General features: G+C 42.5%; 1 protein-coding gene across 2 annotated transcripts in view; it reads right to left on the minus strand.

The window, feature by feature from the left end:
• LOC117536011 (chemokine-like protein TAFA-2) overlaps nucleotides 1-14,258 on the minus strand; it is a 101,582-nt gene that overhangs the window by 40,369 nt on the left and 46,955 nt on the right. For both annotated transcript variants that reach the window (XM_034200716.1, XM_034200717.1), the window contains exon 2: nucleotides 13,085-13,188. In XM_034200716.1, the coding sequence (XP_034056607.1) occupies nucleotides 13,085-13,187 (103 nt within the window). In that variant the 5' untranslated portion in view covers nucleotide 13,188. The remainder of the gene's footprint in view (nucleotides 1-13,084; nucleotides 13,189-14,258) is intronic.

The raw sequence follows: 14,258 nt of genomic DNA on the forward strand, positions 1-14,258 counted from the left end.
AGTTTTAACTTGGAGGTGCCTGGTCGTTTCTGTCATTTATCCAGCCCAGTTTAGATTTAACCACGCCCACTTCCGCATGACGAAATTATGGACGCAGCATCAGAGCCTCCCCTGCTGGGTTTGCAATATGACAGCTACCTTCGCTTCATAGAACATATTTTTTCGAAGTAGATTGAGGTAACGTTAGTTACCTTTTTAAATTCCATTCACCATGGATTTAAGAAGAATACATTATCGAACAAGTATAACAACAATATTTATAACATGTACAGCAGGGGTAACCAACAGGTCGATCGCGATCGACTGGTCGATCTTCAAAGCCTTCACTGTCGATCCCTAGCATTTAAAAAAATAAATAATAATATTTTCCAAAATAAAAATATTTTCCAAAAACATAATATTTTCCAAAAATAAAAAATGTTCATGCTCTGGTTGGTTGTTTAAACAAACGTTTTAGACCTAGCTCTGGTTTGTTGATTTGAATCACGCACAGGTCATTTTACAATGACAATGGTAGGCTACAATGGTTATTAGATATGTTGACGTCTATGAATTGCTGCATGCAATTGTGGGTGGGGTTAACAAACGTATCTTAACGGTCATCTTGAGGAGTAACTTAAACTGTACCAAGTTCTGCTAATCTTTAACCAACATCGATATGGCTGAGGGTCCGGCGAAAAAGAAATCAAAAACGTATTATTTCCACCCGGAATGGGAGCATGAATTTCTTTTCACATCAGCGAAAGAGAACAATATGACAATATGCCTCATATGCCAACAGGCCGTAGCCTTGGCGAAACGGGGCAACCTGGAGCGCCATCATGCGAGCACCCATGGTAAATTCAAAGACTCATATCCACTCAACAGCGCATTAAGAACCAAAATAATTGATGAACTGAAAAGAGGACTAAAAGCACAGCAGTCGCTTTTCATCGCGCCTACAGCAAAGAGCAATGCAGCTACAGAAACGTCCCTCCGGATTAGCCATATTTTTGCTCAGCACAAAAAACCATTTACGGATGGTGAGATGATTAAAGAAGCAATGAGCGCCACAGCTGACGTCTTGTTTGCGGATTTCAAAAATAAAGAGGACATAAAAGCAAGGATAAAAAGTGTACCACTTGGTGCATCTACTGTAGCCAGAAGAGTCCAGTCATTGTCTGAAGATGTATCCCAGCAAGTATTAAAAGACTTGTCTCTCTCGGAATACTTTTCAGTTCAATTTGACGAGTCTACCGATGCCACAGACGCAGCCCAGCTAGGTGTGTTTGTCCGAATGGTTTTCACGGATTTTACTGTCAAGGAGGCCTTTCTTGCCCTTATCCCATTGAAAGAAAGAACCAGGGGTGAGGATGTGTACAAGGCATTCAAGGACTATGTTCGTGAGTACAAGATTCCCATTCATAAAATAGTGTCCTTCACAACCGATGGGGCACCAGCGATGCTCGGTGTTCGTTCAGGATTTGTTGCGCTGTGCAGAAAAGACCCAGACTTTCCACCATTTGTAAACTATCACTGTGTGATACATCAACAGGCATTGGCAGCTAAAGCAATTGACATGTCACATGTAATGAATGTTGTTGTTAAGATTGTCAGCTCAATTCGCGCAAAAGCACTCCAGCACCGGCTATTTAAGTCTTTATTGGACGAGCTCGACTCTGTGTATGGAGATTTGATCCTTCACGCAGATGTAAGGTGGCTCAGTCGGGGCAAGGTGCTCCAGCATTTGCTGCCAGAGATCATCAGTTTTCTGAAGTCCAGGAACGAGGAGTATGAGCAGCTGTCCGACGATACTTGGTTATTGGACTTGGGGTTCCTTACCGATCTGACTGCAAAACTCAATGACCTTAACCGAGAATTGCAAGGGAAAGACCGAGAGCTTGGTCACATGATTAGCGCAGTGGAGGCATTCAAAGTGAAGCTCAGTTTGTGGACCACTCAGTTAAGACATGTGAGGCTGACACACTTCCCAAATCTTGAAAAGGTGTCACAAAACCTCACAGACAAAACTGCTTTCCATCCTGAACAATTATGCGCCCATTTGAACAAACTGATCGATTTGTGGAGCTACAAGACATGGGGCAAGTAGTTGGTTTTGTATCAAACCCTTTCCTCAGCGTTGACATTGAACAGCTGTCAGCTAAAATGCAGGAGGTGTTTACATTACCTATGGGTGTTGACATAGAGATCATTGAAATGCAAAGCGACATTGAATTGAAGGCCAGAGCAAGAGATCAGGACTTTTGGTCACTCGTGAGTAGAGAGAGGTATCCACTGATTGTGTCATGTGCGCTTAAACTGAAGGCCTATTTTGGCTCCACATACTTATGTGAAACGGCCTTTTCACAAATGAAAATAATGAAATCCAAGTATAGAACTCGTATGACTGACGCACATCTTACTGACTGCCTCCGGCTGGCAATCACTAACTATCAGCCAGATTTCAAAAGGCTTACAGATAATGTGCAGTCACAGCAGTCTCATTAAAGGCAGGCTGATAGAGCAACTTGAGCATTGAAAATATATTGTGCATTGAACAGAGCAACTTAATATGGATTACATTGAACTGTAGGCTAATATCTGTACATGTGAATACTACTAATTGAACTGAGAAACTAAATATAGTGTGAACAGATACTGTAAATATGAATAGTTTGTATTGAACAGATAACTGTGCATAACTGTGTCTTTCTTTGTGTGCATCTTTACACGTACATTGAGCCTGTTGTAACATAAATTGATTGCAAAAATAAATATGACAATGAATAGTCTTACTCCTAAGTGGGTGTTTTGGAAGATATCGGATTGGTAGATCTCGGTTTACATTTTGGAATAAAAAGTGATCTTGGGCTTGAAAAGGTTGGTCACCACTGATGTACAGTGTTTGAGTATATATACTTTGGAACTTTACAACACTGTCAGCTTATATTACATATTCTGCTGTAACACTTTGTAGCATGATTTAGACTGACTGCAGAGTGAGTTGCTCCAGTGGCTATAGAAGGTGTCTCTGGACCTGCAGTCAACCTATGGCCCAGTCAAGCTGTCTCTTAGCAGCATATCGTTTTTTCCCAAAGCTAGAGTACTGTATATTGCTTGAGCATTATTCTCTTTATACGTTAAATCTAAACTGGGTTGGAAAAACGACTGACGCTGCCAGGTCAAATTAGGGGTCCCCGAGAACTAGCAGCATGTAAACACATTTAGACAGAGACCCAATAACTGTGGAAGCTCTGCTAATGAGTAATATCTTATTATCACAGCGGTCCAACAGCTGGGCAGGAACACTTGAAACAAAAGCATCCAGGATCAAAACATCCCCTCTTTAATCAGTGTCTGCACCAAAGCCTGATATAGGGAACATAGGGGCAACATGTTTCTGTAGTAGTCACACAAAAATTATTTATCAATGTCTCTAAATCGCCCCTTTGTGAAAGTAATTTCTGCAACACTGCTGTTATATTAACATCAGTTACACTGTACATCAGGGGTATCCAAAATACGGCCCGAGGGCCAAATGCGGCCCGCAGTCCATTTTAAATTGGCCCTCAGCTAATTAAAAAAGTATAATGAAATATGGCCCATAAATGAAGTTGTGCTTGTCATATATTGTACTACTTAAATATATCTGTACAAATCTTTACACAGTATTCATGTCTTAAAAAGCCCACTTTTCAAATACATTTTATCAATTCAAGTTTGGAAAAATGTCAAACAAATCTTGATTAAAAAAAGCCCAATAACATACATTGCTCTGATGGAGAGCAAGTGTGCGCGCGCCCAGATCAACAGCCGCCTGGCTGTGTTCAGAAGCTGCTCTGAGCGTACTCCGCCCTGGCGGTTGATGTAGGCTGCCGCGGCTCTGTTGTATGTGCGAATCAATACATGCTGATTCTGCAGCAACGGGGCAAAATGCTGAATTACTCTCCGTATGGAGAGCAATTCCAGCACGTTTATGTGGAGGGACATGTGAGCTGGCCACTGTCCCCCCACTGCCTGCGACATGCACGTTCCTCCCCACCCTGAGAGAGATGCGTCTGTGAACACCGAGATGTGTGACGTAACTCTGCCCAGGGCCACACCCGCTGACAGGACGTGGGGACTTTTCCAATAGGTTAAGTCTGAACCCACGGAAGGAGGGATGGCCACCATGCGCCTCTGCTGTCGCACGGGATCGATGCGTAGGCGAATAAACCACCTCTGGAGTCTCCTCATGTGAAGGAGACCCAGGGGAATCACCACGTGACCGGCTGCCATCATGCCAAGCAGCTGCATCACGGAGAGGGCTGTCACCACGCTGCGGGGTGTGACGCGTCGAAGGAGAGCTGTCAGCGTCTCCACTCTCTGCCGTGAGAGTCGCGCTCTCATGCGGGCTGAGTTTAATTCCACACCCAGGTAAACAATAGTGCTGTAGACTTCAAAATATCGTCGACGACATATTTCCGCATCGACGCGTCGCTACACACACGTGGGTCACCCAAAGCAACAAGCAGTTCGCAATCGCACTTCAAACACAATGGAGACTGCTGGATTTTGACATGTGACATCTCTTTCTGACCGTCAGAGCCAATGGAATCGAGAGGAACTCCCACATAGTCCTTATTTGGTAATGTGTGTGTGTGAGACTGCTGCATAGCCTAGACCGGAAGCAGCAGCTAGCTGTGGTGGCTACCATTAGCAGCTAGCATTTGCTCTCCGATTTTTACATAAAAATGGAATTATGGATTATAAATTCAATCATTTTTTTATACATAGACGTTAAAAACCTATGGATTAACCGATTCAGCCGCGTTTTTCTCATGTTAATGCCATTGAACACGTATTTTGATCAGATTGACAGCTACGGTGGTGAGACGATCTCCCTAGAAGCTCTGTGAAGGTACGTGTTGTGATGACTGTATTTGCTTCCCCTGTCGCGAGTCCGGATCACTCAGTGATGATACTATATACCTACATAATCTGTGGAGTCTCAGCTTTAATCGGATATATTGTATGTGCAGCTACGATAAGTAATAAGGGTACTTTTATCTTGAGTTCTGTGCCAATGTCCGTTAGCATTTTTCGCTCAGGGGTCATTTAGATGCTTCTTATGAGACTTGTGTTTTGTTTTGGTAAACATGGTTTGTATCGTCAGTTAGCTGAGATTATTTCCGTTAATCTGGTATAACACATTAATAGGTTCTTAAATATTAAGATCCCCTGAGACACAGTATCGTGAACATTTTTGTTTTTACATTACGTTTTTTATGAATTGAACAACAGAAAAATAATCGTTAGATTAGTCGACTAATCGATCAAATAATCGCCCGATTAATCGTTTTCAAAATAATCGTTTCCCCCCAGCACTAGTACAATACTCTGGGAGGGAAGAGGACAGCTCTTTTTCCAGTTTATTATGAAACCCAGCTTTGACAGATGCGATATGAGTTGTACCGTCTGTAAAGCCACTTCCTCCCTGGAGCGAGCCATCAGCAGCAGGTCGTCCAGGTAAAACAGTACTCTCATCCCTCCTCTGTGTAGCGGCCCGTCCACACAGCGGCGTGCATTGACGCTTGGAGGTGGGCGTATCTGAAGCTTGGCGATTTTTTGCGAGCAACGCGACCAACAACCAATCACATGAATCTGCCGCCCCCGACATACAAGCAAAAGCAATGTTAAAACGAAGTAAACTGGATATAAAATCCCCAAACAGGCGAAAACCTACCAGTTTCACCCACTGTCTCTGCCACCTCCCTCCATGCCTCGCTCCTCCGGTTTGTATCCCGGTAGATGAACAGAGACTGATCATACAGCACCGGGTGATACACTACCGCTATAATGAATTGTCCCTCCATTTTTTGGAATGTGAGGAAAATACCTGCGTAGTATCTCCCAGCATACACGCGGTTTGATTGGCTAGCGCTTGTACTGGCAGATTTGCATAAACGGATTTCATTGGTCTTACGCTTCTGCCGAGGCGCCAAAAGTTGACACATTGCTCAACTTTTGGAATCGAGCAACGCCAGCACGCTCCACGTCGCTTCCCAAAATGCAGTTCGGCTAAAAGTGACGTCACCCCCATTCAAAGTGAATGGGCAGAAGCGTTGGAAGCTTCAACGCACGCCGCTGTGTGGACGGGCCGTCAGGGACACAACGACATGCTGACTGCAGTGGGGTTTGAACCTGTGACCATCCGATCCCCATACCAAGGCTTATAAACTTCACTTATGAGGCAAAATACCTCTAGTGAGCGGCCCAGCCCTTCGTGATATCTTTCTGTATGTGGCCACTGAGTGAAAAAAGCTTGGACCACCCCTGCTGTACATCATCTAACATTCCCATCATTTTAAAGCGCAGGTCCTTCCATCCTGCAGCGGTCAGACTCTACGACCACCAACACACACTACGACACTACGACACCACTGCTCAATAACACACATGTGCAAAATGTCTTTATGATCATTATTACTGGCTGCTACTTTGTTTTTTGCACTAGTTGATACTGTAATAACTCTGTGCATAACTTTGTGCATGCCTATATCCCAGACTGGGAGATAATACTTTCAATTATATAGTAAACTAGAGTTAAACAATGCATATTGTGGAGTTTGACAGACATCAGTATTGACCAGAGAGGAGAACAAACGGTGTTACTATGAAGTCTCCTCTGTGCAGCTCTGCTGAACAATACACTGAGTGTTGAGCTCTTTATGTTGTGATGGAGAGTAATGTGCAATGTATCTATATTCTAAGGGCATGCATTATACCAGGGGCGACCAAACTGTGGCCCTTGGTCCATTTTTAATTGCCCCTCTAATTGAATTAATTCTAAAAGTATAATGGAATATGGCCCACACCTGAAACTTGTGCTTATCTTCTACATTGTATTTCTTAAATATATGTAATAAATAACCTATATACAAAATTGATAACATTTCCTAGTTGATACAAAAAAAGCACAATAACTATTTGCATAACAAGCGTCCCTGTTTCCCCTTATTGTCTCCCCTTTACAAAGGGCTGTGAAGGGAGCCAATCCGAGGCTTCTGTTTCAGGGATGAGCTGCCAAAGCTTTCTGTAACTAAATGAAAATAATTCAACCCTATTCATGGAGGGCTGTGATGTGGGCTGTTTGTTTTTTTAAAGCATATTCAAGTATCAAATATCATTTATCTACATGCAGTGGCGGCTGGTGGAAAATATTTTAGGTGGGGCTGTGGAAATGGTGACCAAACAATACTAGGGAGGTCCGGGGGGATGCTCCCCCGGTAAAAAAAATTGAGAAAAGACCCCTTAAATTATGACTTCTGGTGATGTTAGAGGGGGGGGGGGGGGGGGGGGGAGGACAATTTGAGGCTTAAAAATATGAGAAGACTGATCAATATCTCCATAATCTTCAATGTGGTTAGCTATGAATCTTCCAAAACTTCCAAACACCTTGTCCTGGACATAGTTTATACAGTATAACTGTGCAACAGTACAGTAGGCCCACACAAACTGCAGAACACCGGGGCTTTGGGACACCCTCAAAATGACTTAAAATGATTTAATTCCCATTTAACCTGTTAAGGGGCTTTTTTTCTCCGTTTTTTTTCTCACGAAACTGTGTCTCAGGGCTTCTTAAAATGTAATAAACTATTCATGTGTCCTGCTCATTTAACAGGAAGAAACTCAGCTAACCATGTTTACCGAAAAAAAAACACAAGTCTCACAAGAAGCATCTAAATGAGCCCTGAGTGAAAAAATGCTAACGCACTCTAGGTATAAATCAATCTATATACTTATCGTATATGCACAAACAAGCTTAGCTAACAAGCTGAGATTCCACAGATTCTAGAAATATAAGTATCATCACTGAGCGATCAGAACTCGCGACAGGGGAAGCAAATACATACATCACACGACGTAGCTTTAGGTAGCAAAACACGGAGATATGCTCACCTTCTGCTGTTATTCTGATCAAAAACGAGAAACACGGCTGAAGGTTAATCCATTGATTAATCCAATGTGTCTGTCACTTTGAAAAAAGTATTGATAATCCATAATTCCATTTTTATGTCAAAAACAGAGTTCTCATATTAGCTGCTAATGATAGCTTCCAGACGTGAATGACAGCTTCCTGTTTTGTCTCCTTGGATACGAGTCCAAACAACTCACAGACTGCACCGGGCGCTGACGTAGGCGCCCTGTGACCATCAGATTTGACGATGCTGATTGGCTGAAATTATGTGTTGGCGGCATAGTTTAAAGATAGCAACAGTTGGCTTCTGCTGCACTTGCTGCACTCTCGTCTGGGCGCTGTGAGAGAGGGTAATGATACACAGGCAAGGCCAGGCAAGAAACATGTGACTTATCAGTAACTTTAGACATCGTAACACAATTTTAAACGAGATTTTATCGTAGATTATATTTTTTACTGATACCAATTATATAATATTTACCTATATTTTTTAAATATATATTTCTTTATTTTTAATATGGGAAGAGGGGGGGCGGCGCCCCTAGCGCCCATATGGGCCGGCCGCCACTGCCTACATGTGATTGATTTTGCTAACTTATAACTTCCCTTATGAGGCCATATACCTCCCCTCTATGAGGGCCCAGCCCTTTGTATGTTTTCCTGTGTGTGGCCCTCAATGACAATTGAGGACAATCAGAATGTTATGCTTTGACTCACTTTAGGGACTAACAGTCAGTGCCTCTGCTCTGCTGCATCAATCCTCTACCATCATGTGTTGTCTGTCTGTTGGGATTGCCTACATTGCTGAAGTGCAATAATCAATCACTGGAATAGCTCTTCACTTTAATTTCATTTACTTAAATAGGGAATGTCATTTTGACACACACACACACACACACACACACACACACACACACACACACACACACACCACACACACACACACCACACACACACACACACACACATACCATGTATACATCACTTCAGGGGACATTACATTGACTTACATGCATTTCCTGGAGACTTATCCTGACCTTAACCATAACCAACACATGCCTAACCCTAACCCTTACCCTTGCCCTAACCCTAAACCTAACCAAGTCTTCACCCTAAAATTAATGATTCCCCTTATGGGTGTTAGGGAAACTTCTGCAGCAATGGAGAGTCAGGACTCAGAGAGACACGAGGAGAGTTGGAGCTTTGATGTCAAACACTGGTGTTTAATTACAAGTATCGGCCGGAGAAATTCACATCACAAGTCACACAGCCAGAGATTCTGACTGCACTGGTGGGTTGCCATGTCAAATCTGCCCAGCCTCTCTCTCGATACACCTTTTAACTGTTTACAGAGAGTTGATCCACATATTGGGGGATGGTGCGTAAACACCTAGGAACACTGGAGATATCTCCAACATCTTTAAATACTGAATCGCTTGTCTGTGGTGCTTAGAAGCCAGCGTTCTCACAGTCCTAAAACCCTCTGTGACCGATAGGTCAGGCCATAAAACTGGTAATGTCAACAATAGCTGAGATTTCTCATTCATTAAGACAGATAACAGACTCAGGGTTGGTCATAAACGTCAACACACAGAAAAGGTTAGACTCCTAGGAGTAAGACAAAATGAATCCCTAACAATGGGGACCTCCATTTTGTCCCCATAAGGGAGGCGAGTCCCCACACGTGACTGTGTAAACAGATTTAGGTCCCCACAAGTATAGTAATGCTAGGCCACACACACTCACACACACACTTTATCCTTCCACTATCAAAATCAATCTGATAAAAAAAACTAAAATAACACATAAACTATTTCAAATATATGTAGACTGCAGCGACGTGCAGTCAGGGGAGGCAGGGGAGGCAGAGCCTCACCTGTCATACTCCAATGTAACGGAAAAACAACTAAAGAAAAACTAAATAGTAATAATAATAAAATGTCTCCACTGATCTGTGTTGTAAGTGTGATTTATGTATGATTCCAATCGCTTTTTATAGTCAAAATCAGCAAATTTGCCGAGCTCCGCTACAACTACGGGTAGCGATGAGAAGAGAGGCAGGGACGAGCTCTGCCTCACGTTAACCCACAGTAACTGGCTGGAGCGCGGGCACTTATTTTGTGAGTGCGCTCAAGCCAGTTACTGTGGGGTGAGGTGAGGCACAGATGAGCTCTGCCTCACCTCAGAATGCGTCACCCCACAGAAAACTGGCTGGAAAGCGGGCCCTAAGCGCATGCCTGCACCATCTCACTGTATGTCACCAATGTAATGTTTGTAGATCCCTAAATTACATTTATCCTCGCCATCCATAGTCTCTAAATAACTTATTTCACGTATATGATATTTAGGCTCGCTGGTCTCATCATACAACGGCAATGAAAAAAGCACCAGAGGAGACAGCCATAACCTCTGCCGCACTGAAGGGGGCGCACATGAGCCCACAGGTCCTTGTTGCTACTGTTATTCTACGCAGAGACAGTATAGACGCAAACAACAAACTAGACTTTTGAAACTAGAGGAAGATAAGGAGGACTTTTACAAAAAAGTAATAGAGATTGTTGTCCAGAAGGATAGCATGGACTTCATCTTCAAGTCAAGGTAAGACCACAATTGTAATGAACATGGGATCTTACTAAGAAAGAACAATCCAATATTTAGATGTTTGGTATCCTTTTGTTGAACAGTCTGTTTAAAATGAATCGAAACATCAGACTAAAAAAGCTTTTGAAAATAACCGAACATTTCGATTAAGGTCAAAATATAATATTTGTAAATCTGACTCTGAAAGAGTCAGTGCCTCACCAGCCATGAACCTCACCGCACGTCACTGGTAGACTGAAATGGCAGTAGGATAAAGGTATTCTGCAAGACAACCTGCCAATAATGCCTCTCAACAAACATGTAACTGCAGCAGCTCAGTGAGATGTTAAAAGTAGAGTTCACCCAATATCAAGATGACCAGTTCCCTCTCACCTCTAATACTGTTCATCAGTTTATATTGTGTGAGTTGCTCCGTGTTGTTAATGTTTGCCGTAGAGTTGTCTGCCTCTTTTTGCTTAAAATGGAACTAGATGGGAACCTGGTTTTTTGAAGCATCAATGTGTCAGTCCAGAAATCATGACCCGGTTACTCCAGATAATCCACAGAAGTTGTCGTGAGACTTTTTTCAGAGGAGGAATACAGCAGGTCAACAGAGCACACACCAGGACCACATCTAAAAGTAATACAGAAACTAATAAACCTGAGTGACCTCGGTGGGGTGTGGGGAATTAAAGGGTGAGATCGGTAGGAGGGAGTCAATCCATGGGAGAATGTTATAGGACAATTGTTACAGTTAACAACAATAGTAAATCCTTCAAATAAACTCTGAAACTGACAGGGGGGTGTGGGGAAATATGCTCACATATATATATATCAGGAGAGATACCAAGAGAAAGTGAGTGGTAATAAATCATTGATTACTTTTTCAAATGTTTAAATAGTAAAAATAGTTGTGCTTTCACCTAATCAAGCCGTTGGAAAAAGCCACCACACAATTCATTTGTTTGTAAAACATAAATGCCAATTCAGAAATCCTGCTGTATCACTGCAGAGAGAAGCGTGCATCTCTCACCCTCATGCTGGGGAGAGCGCGAGATGTATGATGTGTGAACACATCAATGTGTTATCTCTAAATGTAATGTTATTTTGTATATATTGATTGTTGTGCTTTTATTTATGTCTTAATGGGTATATAGGATATACATATTTGTATACATATTTTTTATATATATATTTGTATTTTTGTATTCGGATTGTGGGAAACGGCATTTCGATCTCTCTGTCTGTACACACAAACTGAAAGATTGACAATAAAGTTGACTGACTTAAAACACCTTCCACATATGCACAAAAGAGTTGCCGTGAAAAGGCGGCAAACGCGTTATTCTTTCTGAAAATGGCCGACTGACACGAGTAGATTGCGTGTGTGAAAACCAATCCAAACAAAGAGAATTGATTTTGATTGTGTATATCTCCAACACTCGGCAACTCACACCAAACCATCTAAATGAATAAATAACACTAAAGATTACAGGGAAAATATGCATTTAGTTTTTTTAGGCAAACAGGAGTTATAATTAGAGATGTCCCGATCCCGATCACGTGATTTTCAAAAGATCGGAATCGGGAGAGAAAAATCGGGGATCGGGAATCTTTTTTTTGTTGGAATTTTTAAAAAGAAACGTTTTTTATAAAAATATTTGTATTATTTTATTTAATGTTACAAAACAAAAATGACCATGTTCACGTCTTAAAGTCATCCTGAGGCCTTAGTTTTGCTTTAAAATGACACAACATCATATATGTGTTGCTTCTCTTGGGCTTGTTTTCAGACCTGGTTGCTTATTTCTCTCAAACCTGGCAACAGAGTGGGCGCAGTGTCTAATAGTAGCAGAAAGCTAACGAGAGGCTACGTTCAGCTGGTGACTCGGGAGTCGGGACAGAGAAAATGTCAGGAGTTTGGAAGTATTATAAAATTGAAAGCGAAGGCAGTGTAACAGCCAGATGCAATGTTTGCAAGACGGAGGTTCCGCGTGGTGGAAAGAACAGAGCTACGTTCAACACGACCAATCTAATACGCCACCTGAGAAACCAACACCAACACCAACACGACGAGTACACAACGGCCACTCGGGTAACGGCACTGACACAACCAACACTTTCAGAGACTTCTAAAAGGAAAGAGAAACTGCCCCAGAACAGTGAAAAGGCCAAAAAGAATAACAGCCAAGATAGCTGAATTCATCGCGTTGGATGACCAGCCGTTATCTGTTACCTTTGTTTTCTCTTAATGCATTGCATAAAGATCGGATAGGGAAAAATCGGTATCGGCAGATTGTCAAAATCAAATGATCGGAATCGGATCGGGAGCAAAAAAAGGTGATCGGGGACATCCCTAGTTATAATGAAGATATTCAGGTTCTGATGTGGCACACATTGCTAACGGCAGAAACAGGTGATGAAAGGTTTCATGTTTTTGAAGGTTATGTCGGGGGAATGAGCAGAGAAAACTCAGTTGGTATATTTGAGAATGTAGAGAATGAACAATGAAAAGAAGCCTACAGTATAATGATGATGGAAGCAGGTGTGTGTTGGTGTGCTCACCTGATGCTCCTTCTGTTGGCTCAGTCATCTCCCAGACGCTGATCACAAGCACCATTACAAGTAGAGCTCCTTTACATCCGGGCTGCGTGTAGCGCTCACTCATCCTGAGGACAGTTACAGAGAGGGTCATTCATACAGCAGGAGTTTCAGAACAACATTATCCAATGGAACAGGAACAGGAAGAGGGGGCTGCTCCACTTGTTTGCACTTTAGTAGATTCTCTTGTCTTTGCTTTTGTATTTCTTTGTGCTTTTCAAAACAAACTGTGAATGTGCCCGAGATCCCTGCACCTCGTCCCTCTCCCCCCCGACACAGGGCTCTTAGAGAGGACCATGAACAGAACGTGGAGACCATCCGCTTCCCCCCAGGCTTCAGTCAGCTCTGCAGCGGAGAGGAAGAGCTAGCAGTGGCTCATCCAGCTCTCCTCTGCTCTCCTCTCCCTGATGAAGTGTCACAACTGCACACACCATCTGGCTCAGTCTGTTATCATCGACAGACAGCGATCACATTTCAGATGCAGCAAGCGCTAACGGTAATTACTGGAAGAGGCATAGTATCGTATGGCGTGAGCGGACAATGTTACAAGCTGCGTTTACGCCTTATTTACCGCCTCTTATCTTCCTGCCTCATTGACGTTTAGATTGGCCAAACCGCCTTGGGATTCTCATATTATTTGTGTAATTAAGTTTATTTTGGCACGGCGGACATGACCTTTTGCTAAGACTCTCCCAGTGTCACCCTATTCACAGGGAATAGGAATGAAGGGATGTGATAAGAACAGACAGGAGACTCATGACATAAGTAATAATGTTTCTAAAATGTAGACATACAGGTAATGACATCTAAATACCCTGAATGTGCTGTGTTGTCATTGGTGCTCGACTGAGCGTCTCGCTTAAGATTTGTCACAGTTTGAAGCTGTTTTCGATCTCAACCTTGAGTTGGAAGACTTTAGAAACTTAAAAGTAATGCAACAAACCTGCTGCATGAATCCAAACCACCTTCTATTGAAATTATTATCATATTTGATAAGAATGTGTGAGCTGCACACAACAATGTGATCCCCTCAGTTAACGAGGTCTGTTAGCTACTTCCTGCTGTTCAGGAGGTGATACATTGAACTAGTACATCTGTATGATTCATATAATAAAAAAGCTTCATGGTACAGTTTTCT

Source organism: Gymnodraco acuticeps, unplaced genomic scaffold, assembly GCF_902827175.1.
Source record: "Gymnodraco acuticeps unplaced genomic scaffold, fGymAcu1.1, whole genome shotgun sequence".
In the NCBI taxonomy this organism is placed as follows: Eukaryota; Metazoa; Chordata; class Actinopteri; order Perciformes; family Bathydraconidae; genus Gymnodraco; species Gymnodraco acuticeps.